A 15,890-nucleotide genomic window follows, 5' to 3' on the forward strand; every position below is an offset into this window, starting at 1 on the left:
GACCGCGAGATCGTGACCTGGCTGAAGTCGGACGCTTAACCGACTGCGCCACCCAGGCGCCCCATAACTCCTATTTTCTTTCATTACATAGTCAGGGAAAATGGAAAGAACCCTGACCTTAAATAAGCAATTAACAATCGGCAAGTAGGTGGGCAAAAAACATGTATCCACAAATGAAAATATACGAAGCAAAAAATAAGGAAACCTATTTGTCAATAATGAAAAAACTTAAACTTAGAAAAGGAGGCACATGTTTCACTGGAAAAAAAAGAAGGTATTACAAACCCCAATGGCAGAGGAGCTACATAAGACAAAAGGCACATTCAGGAGACTCTTCCTTTGAAGTACTAATTAGTTCAACCCTATAGGAGGAAATTTAGCAATGCAGAGCAACAACTACCATATTTTATTATTTTATTTTATTTTATTTTATTATTATTTAATGTCTATTTATTTTAGAGAGAGAGAAAGGGTATGACCAGGGGAGGGGCAGAGAGAGAGGGAGACACAGAATCTGAAGCAGGCTCCAGGCTCTGAGCGCTCAGCACAGAGCCCGATGCGGGGCTCAAACCCACAAACTGTGAGATCATTGTGAGATCACAAACTGTTAAGCTCCACAAACTGGAGCTTAACCGGATGCTTCACCGACTGAATCACGCTGGCACCCACAACTACCATATTTAAATTACAGTAAGAATTTATAAAAAATTAAAATAAGTTAAATGAACAAAGACATATATAATGATTATTTTTAATAACAAACTGACAGCAACATAAAGCATAGTAATGAAGATAGTCTTCAATATATTGTAGAACTTCAACATGATGGATTATTGCAAAGAAAGATACTAGCAATGATAAATGAATGCAATGAAAAAACCTGGAAAGGTGTTTATGAAAAATTAAAAGTGAAAAGAGACTGAAATACTGTCTATACCATATGGTAATCGTTAACTTTACAAAGCATAAAAGATGAAGACTTGAAAGGAACGAGAAAAAGCATCATTTTTCTAGGTGGTAAACTGTGAGTGAATCTTTTTTTCTTTTTTTTAGTTGAAGTGTGGTTGACATACAGTATTGTATTAGTTTCGGGTGTACAACATGGTGATTCAATATTTATATACATGAATGAATCTTGTTTTAATTTCACATAAACGTGTTATAAAAATTATGATAATGTATTTTAATACAGAGATAAGTATTTTTTTCTAATGTACTATTACATCTTAGAATAAGAGAACACGTAAAACTATTACAACCTCTATTGAAAATAACCTCAAATTCTAATAGAATTTGAAGAAGGCTAACAAGTGTCAGAATAGTGGTTTAAAAAAAAAAAAACTCTTCTGAAGAAGGCCCACATGCAGAGCAATTTTAGTGGCAGGTGGGACTAGAGTAAATCGCAGACACACTTCCCTCAGGACTCGAGTTCCAGGTCTGGCCTCACGCTGCCGCAGCTCTGCGCTTTCCTCAGGGACGTCTCACTTCTACAGAAGATGCAACAGGAAAACGCTGCACCCTCTGGCTTTCACAAGATGGCTGCGATGGCTAATCAGCCTGCACCATCCGCTACGTTACTCCATCATCTCTAACTTCCTTGCTCCTTCATAGTAGGTCACAGTTTCCAGAGTAGCTTCTGGAGCCCCTCTTTTTTCAGGTACAAATTTGGTAGCCCTTGCCCAGCATTTCACCTCACTGTGTTGCTTTACACATGCCGCTTCCCTCTGTCCAAAATGCTTTAAGCAGCGGTTTTCAAACTGCTGACTGTAACCTGTCAATGGGGAGCAAAATCCACTTAGTGGGTCACGGCCAGCACTTTGTAATAATGTAGAACAGAAAAGAGTATACGGAGCCTCGGAAAAATACCATTGCATTTCTGTTTCAATTATGTGTGCGCGTGAATGGCTATCCTTGGATTGTGGTGGGTCCAGATATAAACTGTATTTCTGAAATGATGGATCAAGTTAGAGAAAACAGCATCCCACCTCAGCCCTCCTCTCCTCACATTCAAGTTGCAGCTTTTGTCATTTCTCTTAGTGTTACCCGAGGGTGTTCCCTGACTCCTTGCCTCTACAAGTCCCATATCCCACAAACGCACTTCTTAGCAACACTACAGACATATTTATATTTGATCCACGGTAATTATTTAAGGTCTGTTCATCCCCCTCTCCAACAATAAAACGTAAGGTTCTATAAGGGCAGGGGCTATGTTTTACTGCTTAGTATACATCAGATGCCAAATAAGTATCTGTAGATTATTTATTATACCACCAGATGTGACATTTGTCACATCTCTTTTCCCTTGCTTAGCTACTACCTTCTGCTCACTACTATAGTCAACACTTGTAGATGCCAAATCTTTCCAGTTAAACACAAATTTGAGATCTCCCGTCTTTTCCACAGTTACTTCCCCGAGATCTACCCTAAGTTAAACTTGCCTTTCCTTTTGTTCTATTTTTTTAATCTTCTTAGTAGTAGTCTAATTTACAGCAATTTCTTTTTTCTCAAGATCCATTAAAGTGTATCTCCACCATGACTTTGTAACTTAAAACTTACTATAAAAAAAAACTTACCAGATTATTACATTGTCCTCTAAATCTCCTTTCCTTGCCATAGTAACAAAGTAACATATAATATAGAATGAGGACAACATAGCTCTTACATGTTATACTTTTTGTTTTTTATCTCTTATATATTATAAACACATGTTCTACCAATCTAATATTTTACCTGAGACTATAAATGCCTTGCTGAAATGAAATCTATCAACTACCAACAACATAAAGACCACCGTATTTGGTCAGACTCAAGAATTTCCTTTTTCTTGTTCAATATTCTGTTTGAGAATGATTAACAATGGTTTACATGAGGACATGTCTGTCTTCTCCATCGATTTCAAAAGACCGAAGGCAAGCATTTTTCAATACTAGTCAAATGTGGTTGTTTAAATTAATTAAAATTCAACAAACTTCCCCGTTCATGCTCTGTCTCTCTCTGTCCCAAAAATAAATAAACGTTGAAAAAAAAATAAAATAAAATAAAATAAAATAAAATAAAATAAAATAAAATAAAATAAAATTCAACAAACTTTACAGTTCCTCAGTCCATTTCACATGCTCAAAATGTAGAAAATTCTACTGGAGAGCACTGGGCTACAGATTTCTTCTCAAACATACCTGGTTTCCTTTCTTAACTTTCAGTAATCTATCATCTTAAATTTAAAACATTTTAATACTACATATTCTTTCTTTGCAGCCTGACCTACTTACCTCTGTGAGGGAAAGACACCTCCCTGTACTTTATACTCTATGCCTATACTTCCTTTTATTTGTCCTACCCACTTCCCTTCTTCCAGCTGTAGTTACTAGTAAGTCTAAATTTAATTTCAAAGATTTGTTAAATAAATCTCAAGTGTATTCCATCCACACCTTTTATGATTTTAATATTTCAATTATATCTCCTCTAATGTTCACCTTTTTAGACTGGAACTTAGCTTACTGTTTGCTGTGTATGCATGTGAAAGCCTCTCCTCATGTTGATTATGTCAGTGTATTTCAGCTTTATCCAGCTGTTACACCTTACAATGTTTCGGGTATTGTAGAGAGTCAACACATTTTTTTACATGAGTATATAACAAGTCAACCTGATATTCATCTTTCTTTGATGAATACTTGGAAAGGAAATGTCTAAGGCAGTGTGGGAAAAGAGAATCCCTAAACTACTAACAGAAATTAGGAAACAAAGAAACCATTTACCAGAAAGAATCACAAAAGAAATAACTTTTGCAATGTGTAGAGTGATAGATTTATAATGAGAATATCAATGAAAAAATTGAAATGACATAATGTAAGCAGTATGTCTCTGATTTTTTTCTCAACCTAAAACCTCAAAAAACTTAAATTAAATGGTCAAGTCAATGAATTTCTTTTTAATCCTATAAAAATCAACTCTTGCTTACAGTATGAGCCAAATAAATATTTGTTGCTAGACTGACAATGTACTAAGCAGAAAGAAGCAACCTAATCATATAAAATAACAAAAGGATTTTGTCAATCTACACATTTACCATCTCCAAAGAAGTTAAACATTACAAGGAAGGTTAACACCAAGAATTTAGCTAAACTATATGAAGAAAATTTCTGACTATGGGGAACTGAAAACATTACAATTATATACAGAAAATACAAATCTTACCTGAAGATTTCAGAATAAGTGTTAACCTTAACCTAAGAGTAAGGAGGGAAAAGAATTAGGCTAAAGATCTCTTTGAACTGTAAACTCCATAAAATAGAGAAAATACCAAAAAGAGAAAAGTATATGTAAAACGGTGAAAAAATATTAACAATAAACTAAATGATGTCTTCACAAACCATCTGGATTCAGGAACCTTGTCTTCTACAGACTTTATGACTTATATCACATAGTACTCTACACAGAGTGGATGGTCTAAATCCACCAATTGGTTCTTGTGAAGGATACTCCTGCTTGGGCTTTACTTTATCTTTCAAAACTAAATTAGATGGTTTATCCTGTTCCTTTTCATACTCCTTGAAATCACTCTTGGTGTATTTCCCACCTATTTATTAAAAAAAAAAAAAAGAAAAAAAGAATTTAGTAAGAAAACTCACCTAATTTATCAAAGAACAAAAATTATTTTATAAGAGGTATAACATGAGCTATTTTATAAGTAGCATGTATACTGAGGAACAGAAAACGACTGAAGATTAGTAATTCATTCTCCATTACTGTTTTTAAATGAAATCTGATACCTATTTTGCTAGGTAGCCCTATGCTGCCACCTAACAATTTATGAGAGTATTACAACATCAAACTTTCAATCCTAAATTACACAATGAATACTTTCACTGGGAAATAATGCAGTGTTTAAGGAGAACCATTGAGTCCATAAGAAAATTAGGTCCAAAGGAAATTGATGGCTTGAGACTGGAGTCTGAGATCTGAGAGACTTATCTTGGAAGAAGTAAGGCTTTAAAGATCTCTGATCTGTCAAAAGAGACAGACTAAAATCTCAACAGAGCACCAAGCAGATAGGGCACAGTAGGACCCACAAAGAAATTCACTAAAGGGTGTGAGAGGGGAGGGTTGGCAAGAACACCAAAGACAAACTGTGTCTGCTTTCAAGTTCTTGCTTAAGAGCACCTTTATTCCTCCCGAGTGCCAAAAATGAAATCAACAATCCCTTCAGAAAAATAGGACCTATCGTTCTTTCTTGACTGGCCTTCAGTGGCAGGGCAGGGAAAGAGCATCCTCCTCTGCAGCCCCTTGACTCCCAAGCCTACTCTCCTACCAGATGGAGATTCAGTCCTAGACCTGCTGACCAACCTGCCTTTCATATCCCCTCAACTACCATGACGAAGTGCTTCTAGTGGGAGGGCTTCGTACACAAGGGCCAAGACTGAACGTACAAGTAAAGCAAACTGCAGGTACACAGAGAGGTGTTTTGATTGGGAATCCTACATACAACCTATCATCAGGTTCTTTAAACAAAGGAGAAAATAGGAATAAAAGAAGTAGGTAAGCATCAAAAACAAAATGAATCTACCTGCTAATTCCAGAGACTCTTGAAACAAAAATGGCCAGTAAACAACATTTCACAATATTTCACGTGAACATGAAATAGACAACTGTACACATTACAACACTGATAACTATAACGAACAGGTACCATTTCATCACTGACAAAAGATTCTGTGCTTGTCAGGAGTTTCACTATGGATGAGGCAGTTACGGTATAACGGAAAGAGCAATGGATTAAAGTGAAAAGTTCTGTGGTGAAATCCTGACTCTAGTGGAAGGTCCTAGGTCAGCCACTTCTTTGAAACTCATTTATATTCCTTTCATTTGTAAGCCGAAAATAATACCTACATTTCACAGAGCTATAAGACAAAGTACTTAGCACTGTGAATGGTATAGAGTATATATTCAATTTATTAAATACGAATCCATAATACATAAAACTATCTCAAAATTAACTACAGTTAACAAATAAACATGTTTATGATGGCATGTGAAGCTAAAGCATCTGTCTCCCTTTTCACTCACATGTGGATCTTGAGAAACTTAACAGAAGACCATGGGGGAAGGGAAGGGGAAAAAAAGTTACAAACAGTTACAAAAAATAAACCACAAAAAAAATAAAAAATAAAAAAAATAATAAAGCATCTGTCTCCTATATGACATTTTATTTTCTTTTTTAAAGAGTTTATTTTAGGGGTGCCTGGGTGGCTCAGTCAGTTAAGCATCCGACTTCGGCTCTGGTCATGATCTCATGGGTTTTAAGTTCAAGCCCTGCATCAGGCTCTGTGCCGACAGCTCAGAGCCTGGAGCCTGCTTCAGATTCTGTATCTCCCTCTCTCTCTCTCTCTGCACCTCCCTGCTTGCACTCTCTCTCTCTCTCAAAAATAAGAAAATATTAAAAAAGAATAAGATTTTATTTTAAATAATCTGTACACCCAATGTGGGGCTTGAACTCATGACCCCAAAATCAAGAGTTGCATGTTCTACCAATGAGCCAGCCAGGAGCCCTCCTCTATAACATTTTATTTTATTTTATTTTATTTTTTTTATTTCATTTCATTTAATTTCATTTTAAGTTTTTAAGGTTTATTTATTTATTTTGAGAGATAGGACAAGCAAGCAGGGGAGGGGCAGAGAGAGAGAAACCCAAGCAGGCTCTACACTGTCAGCACAGAGCTTGATGCCAGGGTTGAACTCACAAACCGGGAGATCATGACCCGAGCCGAAACCAAGAGTGGGACATTTAACTGACTGAGCCACCCAGGCGCCCCTTAGAGAGGACTTTAAAGTGAACTTACTTTTTTCTAAAATGTTACATAGGAAGGGCATCTGGGTGGCTCAGCTGGTTAAGCATCTGACTTTGGGTTTCAGCTCAGGTCATGATCTCACGCCTTCGTGGGCTCAAACTCCGCATCAGGCTCTGCGCTGGCAGTACAGAGCCTTCTTCAGATTCTCTCTCTCTCCCTCTCTCACTGCCCTTCCCCCACTTGCACTGTCTCTGTCTCTCAAAATAAATAAACAAAGTTAAAAAAAAAAGTCCTCTGTAAATAAACTACATTGAAACCACTTAGGAAGGCAGTGTCATTTTTTCAGTGGGTGGATATGTTAGGGAAAGAATCGAGAGGAAAAAAAAACAAAAACTAAATTAAATCCTATTTATATCATCAGTTTATGTGACTCTCAATAAATCACTTCACAAGATTGTGCTTCAAGTTCTTTCTCTGTGGTGAGGAACTGTAATTACACTGGCTTCACACATACCCCAAATGCTAAGATTAAATTAGCTCTTTGGGGAAAAAGCCCCACAGAAGAGCTACTTCTTGTCCAGAACTAGAGTGCATTAGGCCAACAGCTCCTCTGTAGTTCTTGAATACACTTATTTGATTCTTTTGTTTACAAAGCTGCAATTACTACCTGTGAAAAACACGCCACCTTAGTGCGTTTAGTTTTCGCCAGTCACTGAAAATAGAGAGCAGTGTGCAAATCTAGTCATGCAATCCAGCACGACAGTTTCATGGGAGAAACCAACACTATAGGGAACCCTGACCCGTCACCATCTCCCACCACGGAGAACACAGCTTCCAGCGGGCCTTCCTCACCTATTTTGGACATTGATCATTTCTTTTTCTGAACTCCCACAAGGTACCATGACCTACCAAACAAACGAGCACATCACTCTCAAGTAGTGTTCTTTCTTATTTGGAAAAAAAAAAAAAAAGAATTCATAAAAATCATGGGAAAGAAAGAAAAGTTTTATAGAAAAAGAAAGTAATCCTGGAATTCCTAGTAAAATTTAGCATGATGTGGTGAATAACTGTCAAAGTAAAATCTTCTAAAAATACTGCATCAAAAATCAAAAACTTACATTATTTTAGCATACAGACATTCAACCTTAAGTTTGACATGCTACTACCAGAAATTCAGTTGACATATATATATGCATATGTGGACAATGTCATATGCACAGGGACAGTAAAACAGAAGAACAAAAGATTAGAAACTTCACTGTCCATTAATAGAACTAGTCCAATAAATTATGATATATACATTCAATAGAAAACTGCAGCTGCTGGGGCGCCTGGGTGGTGCAGTCGGTTAAGCGTCCGACTTCAGCCAGGTCACGACCTCACGGTCCGTGAGTTCGAGCCCCGCGTCGGGCTCTGTGCTGACTGCTCAGAGCCTGGAGCCTGTTTCCGATTCTGTGTCTCCCTCTCTCTCTGCCCCTCCCCCGTTCATGCTCTGTCTCTCTCTGTCCCCAAAATAAATAAACATTGAAAAAAAATTTAAAAAAAAAAAAAAAAAAAAGAAAACTGCAGCTGCTGAGAATGTCGCTTTTATACACTAACATGAATTGCTCTCTTAGATGTATTATTAAATGAAAAATGCAAGATACGAAGGCAGTATGTATAGCCTGCATCCATTTGTCTTATCCTTTTCTAAAGTTGAAAATAATACATATAAAATATATATATACTTCCTTTTTTAAAGGAGAAACCTATAAATATACATAAAATATATATGGGGAAAAAACACGTTGAGAGAAAATTCTCAACATAAAATAAATACATATGCATGTCTATTCAAAGAATGTATGCGGAAAATAAAGAAACAGGTGAGAGTGGTTACCTCTCGGAAGGGAAATGGGGTAGATGAGGTGCAGAAGTGGGAGAGTATTTTACACCACCTTTCATGGACCTTTCCAACTTTGTACCATATGACAACGAAAACAAAAAAAAAAAACTGTTTGCATCTAAAAGAACCAAGCCACCACAACCATCATTTTGCAAATATCTGCAATGGTTTAAATGGGTTAAAAGTAATTTATAATACAAAGCCAGTAAATATGTTCATCATCAGCTTAAAATACACATACACACATACATACACTCCCCTTTATCTTAGATTCTCAATAGCAGCTACATGAAACCATAAATGGCAGAAGTTACATCAATGAACATTTCTCCTAATGAGCAGCACTAAGTCAAAGGAGATATACACGCAAGCACACTCACACGCACAAGCAGGCACACTGAACAGAAACAAAGGAAGATGAACCAACATACCTTTTCCTTTCCATTTAACCTTTGCAACAGACTGGCTAAAATCCACATGTATTCTTCTGTCATCTATAAGTACATTGTCCATTTTGAAGAATGCTTTCTCACAATCTTCTTCCTGAGAGTAATTATAAAAACTCAAGCATAAATCTTTATGGAAAAGATTTCTGCAGCTTCAACAAATACTAAAAATACAACAGTTTGTTTTTACCCAAACTAACATTTGCAAGCTTATTACACGCGAAATGCCGTTAAATGTTTTGTGCCTGTGACCCCAGGTAACTCTGGTAACAAGTGTATGAGGAACTACTACCTGCTATCATCTCCATTTTCTCAAAGAGAAAACATCAGTTTAGAAAGGCATAGAAGTTGCCAAAGGTCAGCTGGCAAAGGTGAGAGCCAGGACGTGAGCTGAGGCAGTCTGACTGTAGTGGACATACATATACTTACAAATTGTGTTCCCCAAGTCCATAACCCCTTTTACTCAAAACCCAAAAATATCCCGAAAGTTCTAAGTTGTTTTTATAAATTTGGTGTTAAAATCCATTTGACAACAAAACAGTCCCCTAACAGGAGACTATGGACTTAATTTATTCCACTTGGTATGAATATGCATTCATTTCTGTCCAGAAATTGTGATTGATTATGGAGTGCTGACCCAGAGGAGTATGACACAGTCCACAGGTGTGTGTACACACACACATACCCAATTACCTAAGTTCTGGAAAAGCCTGAAATCAGAAACAAAGCTATTCCCAATGGTGTGGATAATGGACTGTGGGCCTGAGATACCAAGGTCCTTTTACGTAAGGATTCTCCCCGTCAGCAACTTTGAAACCCCGTATTTCCATTTCGGACATCTGAACACTAGGAATGATGCATTTCAACCCAGCACTGATCAATTATCTCCTATATTCCTGGAAATGTATCCTTTGGTCTGCTCACAACTTACTACAGGCAATTCAGAGAAGCAGACAAAAAAATAAAACCTAGTTACAATCATATTTATTTACCATGTATGTCAAGAATTAAACGGATCATAAACTCCATGAGGATACAAAGCTTTAGCCATCTTTGTATCTATATCATTTAGAACATCATCTGGTACATGGTAGGCAATCACTGGGGGCATAATTTTAATCAAGTCACATGACCACTATGTGTCTCCACTTACTTATTTGGAAAAGGAGGACAGTACCTATTCTCACAGAGTTGTAAGGATTAAATGCATATCAGGTAGTGTAACACCTGGCTTAAAGAAAGCTATTTGAGTAACATAAGCTCTCATCATTATTATTATAGATCTAGAAGGTACCATCTAATCCAATATTCAGGTTTTATTTATAAGGAGGGTAATATCTAGAAATGAGAGTTCCAGATAAACTGTCAAATATAATAGTGACAGAGCTCAGATTAACACCTAGAACTTTATACTCAGTCTAGTTCTCTATTATTCAATTACAGATGTATGTAAACAATGCTGAAAAATCATTTCTACAACATGGAAGACATTACCTAAAACGTTAAAGTTTTAAAGATACACTCAGACTGTACCTGAATCTAAACTAAAGGTACATATATTAACACCAACAGATGTTGTATTTATTTAAATAGAGGGTATAATAAAATTATTTTTCTCGGGTGCCTAAAGGGCAAATTAATTTTCTAATCTCAGAGACTGGAAAAATTTTATAATTTTTCATACTTTTTAACACTATATAAGAGCAAAATAAATATAAACTTAATATATCTATATAATGACCTACCTTTTCAAATTCAATAAAAGCATAACAAAGGGATTCTCCTGTCTTCCAATCCCGGATAACTTCACAACTGAAAGAAAGTTTGGAAAAAGTGACTTTAAAAAAAAAGCATTTACTCTTACTCTTCAAAAGTGAAGAACAAAATACGCCATTTATTAAAAGTCAAAGTTAAACTCATGGAACTATATTTCTCCCAGTTTCTTCAATAACAATTCAAAAAAAGTAGTTCACCGGTGTAGTAACTAAATTATCTAAATTCTACTCTAAATGCCCAATCTTGGCCTAAATTCCTAATGCACTGAAGAAAGAATAACAGTATTTACTTTACCATGCCAAAAGCAAACTAATGCTAAAAAAACTCTTTAAGTCTTTATTCACTTCTAGTCCAAATGTAAATGAATTATAGAGTATACAATGATACTGCAGAATGTACACTGTAGTATACAATGTTACTGTATGTAAATTCATACACATGTACATGTTTAATAAGTTTATACTTTGTAGGGTTTTATTTTTTTATTTTCTTGAGAAGGAGAGGGAGCGCGCGTGTGTGCAAGGGAGGGCAAAGGGAGACAGAGAATCCCAGGTGGGCTCCATGCTCAGCACGGAGCCCAGCGGGCTTGATCTCATGACTATGAGATCATGACCTGAGCTGAAATCAAGATTCAGACGCTTAGCTGACTGAGCCACCCAGGTGTGCCCTTGAATTTTAATACAAACCAAGCTCAAATTAAACTTCATAACTATAGCTATTAAATAGAACTAATCCATCTTAACAATCAAGTAAAAGGGCCAATAAGAGGAGTTGAAATCACCTGGCTTGCCCATTTACTCACATACCATAAGTCTCATTTTAAAAACATGAAATGAAATGAATAGGGAAATAAAACATTGTGAGACGAAGGAAAAGTAATCACATTATACCATATGGATCAACTGTTATGACATTTACATATATTAAAATGTAAATATGGAATAATGATATAACCAAAACTATGACACAATCAAAGTAGTAGGAGGTATGAATGAAGATGGAGAGGATAGGAAGAGAGGTAAATCCTCACATGCCTCAGCAGGAAGTCAGTATATAATATCTAAAACTCAAAAATAAAAAGTAGCAATATAGGAGTATTTTTTGTAAATATGATATACCATAAGTACGTGGAGGAATAAAGTTGAGTAGCCATTTATGGAAAGATTTTTCTTTCAACAGGAAGAATAAAGAATGATTTCATAGGCAAAAACAAAAAAACAAATAAAAAGCCCCAAAACATAACCTAAAAGGAAATTCTAAACATAAAATAATACTTTTTAATCAATTACAGTTGACCCTTGAACAATATGGTGGTTAGGGGTCCCAGCCCCCTCCCCTGCAGTAAAAAATAAGCATATAATTTTTGACTCCCCCAGAACTTAACTACTAATAACACAGTCAATTAATACATATTATGTATGTTACATGTATTACATACTGTATTCTTATAATAATGTAAGCTACAGAGAAGAAAATGTTAAGAATAATAAGGAAGAGAATATACATTTACAGTACAATACTGTGTTTATCAAAAGAAATCTGTGTCTAAGTGGCCCCATGCAGTTCAAACCTGCAGTTGACCATGCAGGTCAACTGTGTAATTGACCTTCCTCAAGAATATTTCCCTTTCTCACAGAAATACTAGCTTCATAGACTTTTACATTAACAATGCAGAGGAAGAAAGCATTATTAGCAAAAGAAAAAAATTTGGGAAAATTTAGATTCAAATTTATTTTGACATAGGGGTGCCTGGCTGGCTCAGTCAGTAAAGCGTGCGACTCCTGCCCTCAGGGTTGTGAGTTCAAGACCCATGGTGGGTGTGGAGACCACTCAAAAAAGAAAAAAATTAATTTTGACATAGATTGCTGGTAATTCTAGGGAGAACTTATATAAGTATTTTAAATATTAAAGATTACTGAGAATACTACAGAACTACTTAAACTGTTCCATTCACTTCCTGTCTTAGACTGAAAATATCTGTTGGAAGTGGGAGAATCATTCAATTATATATGTGTGTGTGTATTTGTGTGTGTATATTTCTATATATACACATACACATATAAATACACCTTTTTCTCCCCTGCTATGCAAAAGAGTCATCTGTAAAATTCACCAGTACAAAATTCTAGAGTTCACAGATTCATCCAAAAATGTCATTAGAAAACCACCAATACCTAGTTTTTCTAAAATCACTAATTCTAGAGATTACCTTCTTATTGGCCCAAATCTTGAGAATATTATCTCCAGATCTTCATCTGTGGTCACTGGATTCAATTTACACACAAACAGCACATTTTCTGGAGGTTTAATATCTGCATCAGGTAGGTCTCCCACCTAAATTGTAAGTAAACAAAAATATAAATCAATTCCTTTGTTGTTTCTATTCTAACTACCCTACGTATGCCCAAAATGCTGATTTCCCTAAACAACTGAATTTACATTTGAAATTACAGGCTCAGGGGCACCTGTGTGGCTCATGAGATTGAGCCCCGCTTTGGGCTCTGTTCTGACAATACAGAGCCTGCTTAGAATTCTCTCTTTCTCCCTTTCTCTCTGCCCCTTCCCCACTTGTGTGCTCTCTCTCCCTCAAAATAAATAAACTTAAAAAACAAAAAAAAAAAAGAAAAAGAAAGAAACTACAGGCTCAGGAAAAGAAATCTAAATAAGATTGCAAAATCTGAAACTATACTCTTCCTTGTAGTAATATTAATAGCTAATACTTGTCTGACTCTGACTTTGTATGAATACCATGCTTCACACTTCACACACACTACTGCCAATTCTTAAAACAACTGTGTGGTTTCCATTTTAAAAATGAGTAAAATAAAATTCAAGAATGTTAAATAATTAACTGAAGGCCACCCAGTAATAAGCAACAGAGTTGGGATTTGAGCCCAGATCTATCTGGCTTCAAAGTCCCAATTTTATCTCCTGTTTTTCTTTTTTCAAGTACTTCATATATTAAAAAAAAAATTATGCAAAGTATATCTAAGGAATGGAGCATGAAAATAAAAAACACCCACAATGCCAACTAGCTTAAGAACTAAAATGTCCCTTGGGGCACTTTGGTGGCTCAGTCCATTGGGAGTTTGACTCTTGATTTCGGCTCAGATCATGATCTCGCAGTTCATGGGATTGAGCTCTATGTTGGGCTCTGAACTGGTAGCCTGAAACCTACCTGGGATTCTCTCTCTCCTTCTCTCTCTCCCTGGCTATGCCCTTCCCCTGCTTGCATTCTCTCTCTCTCTCTCTCAAAATAAATAAACATTAAAAAAAAAAACAAAAACTAAAATGTCCCGATTCCATTACTCTGTCTCACCAGAGTAACAAATATCCTGCTTTTTGGTTTTACTTTTTGGCCATTCTCCTGTATCTTCAGAGCTTTCCCAAATAAATATGTATCCCCAAGCAATATAATTTAGTTTCGCTTGTTTTTAAACCTTTGAAAAACATGATCATACTGACACTAGCTTTCTGCATTAGTAATGCTCCATTCTTTCTGCGTTGTTGTTTGATGTGAACAGCAATAATTCAGGGAGAGTGTTTCTTGTTTTTTACTCTCACCCTCACTATCATCTTCTACTTCAACCAAAATGAACTCGACTTCACAACCAACTACTGCACTGAGTATGGTATCCCAGTTCTACTGAAGGACCAATGAGGGTAACTGTGGGAGAACACATGATGGAAATGGTTTCATTGTGGGAACACTGTATTTGCCATGGGCCTTTAGATGGGCAAACAATACTTCTTTATACATAAATTTGAAAACTCTCAGTAATGATTTCTGATAACATTATCATGTGAAGTATCTCCTCTTGGATAAACACACTTTAAAAAAAAATTTTTTTTTTTTAAATCAGAAACAGTAATAAGCAACAGAGCACAGTGCTTCTGAAGCCTAACAAAAGACAACAATCTGGAGCACCTGGCTGGCTCAGTTGATAGAACATGCTTGATCACTGGGCATAGAGCTTACTTTAAAAAAAAAAAAAAAATAGAAGATGAAACCTGTTAATAGTGAGAATCAAAACAACACACAACCACATATTAGAATGGCTAAAATCCAAAACACTGACAATACCAAATGCTGACAAGGATGTAGAGCAATAGGAACTCTCCATCATTACTGGTGGGAATGCAAAATGGACAGCTAGTTGGGAGGACAGTTTGGCAGTTTTTTAGAGATAAACATAATCTTACCATAAATTCCAGTAATTGCATCTTTAGGTATTTGCCCAAATGAGTTAAAAATTTCTGTCCACACAAAAATCTGTACACAAACGTTTACAGCAGATTTGTTCATACTTGACAAAACTTGGGAGCAATCAAGACACTTTTTTTGAGAGTACACACATGCACAAGCTGGGAGAGAGAGAATCCTAAGCAGGCTCCATGCCCGGCACAGAGCCCGGCGCTTGATCTCACAGCCTTGAGATCATGACCTGAGCCGAAATCAAGAGTTGTACACTTAACCGACTGAGCCACCCAGCTGCCCCAAGACATTTTTTAATAGGTGAATGTTTAAACAAACTGTGGTGCATTCCATACAATGGAATGTTATTTCGTGATCAAAAGAAATGAGCTATCAAGCCACAAAAATACACGGAGGAATCTTAAGTGCAAATGGCTAAGTGAAAGAAGGCAATCTTAAAAGGATACATACTATGTGATTCCAACTATATGTCATTCTGGAAAACGCAACTATGCAGACAGTAAAAAAAGACCAGTGGCTGCCAGGGGAGGAGGGCAGGGAGAGATGAATATGTGAGCACAGAGGATTTTTAGGGCAGTGCAACTATTATGTATGATACTGTAATGACAGATACATGTTGTTACACATTTCTCAAAACTCACAAGATGTACAACACAGAGTGACACCTAATGTAAATTATGGACTTTAGTTAATAATAATTTATCAAATATTGACTCACCAAGTGTAACATATCTACCACACTAATGCAAGATGTTAATAATAAGAGAAACTGTTGGGGAGAG

General features: G+C 36.2%; 1 protein-coding gene across 1 annotated transcript in view; it reads right to left on the reverse strand.

The window, feature by feature from the left end:
- Positions 1-15,890, reverse strand: part of PPIL4 (peptidylprolyl isomerase like 4) — a 34,400-nt gene that overhangs the window by 7,258 nt on the left and 11,252 nt on the right. The window contains exons 8-11 of the mRNA XM_030316567.2: positions 13,102-13,226; positions 10,862-10,928; positions 9,102-9,213; positions 4,480-4,576 (exon numbers count right to left, since the gene is read on the reverse strand). Coding sequence (XP_030172427.1) covers positions 4,480-4,576; positions 9,102-9,213; positions 10,862-10,928; positions 13,102-13,226 — 401 coding nt within the window. The remainder of the gene's footprint in view (positions 1-4,479; positions 4,577-9,101; positions 9,214-10,861; positions 10,929-13,101; positions 13,227-15,890) is intronic.

The sequence above is a fragment of the Lynx canadensis genome, chromosome B2 (assembly GCF_007474595.2).
Source record: "Lynx canadensis isolate LIC74 chromosome B2, mLynCan4.pri.v2, whole genome shotgun sequence".
Lineage (NCBI taxonomy): Eukaryota > Metazoa > Chordata > Mammalia > Carnivora > Felidae > Lynx > Lynx canadensis.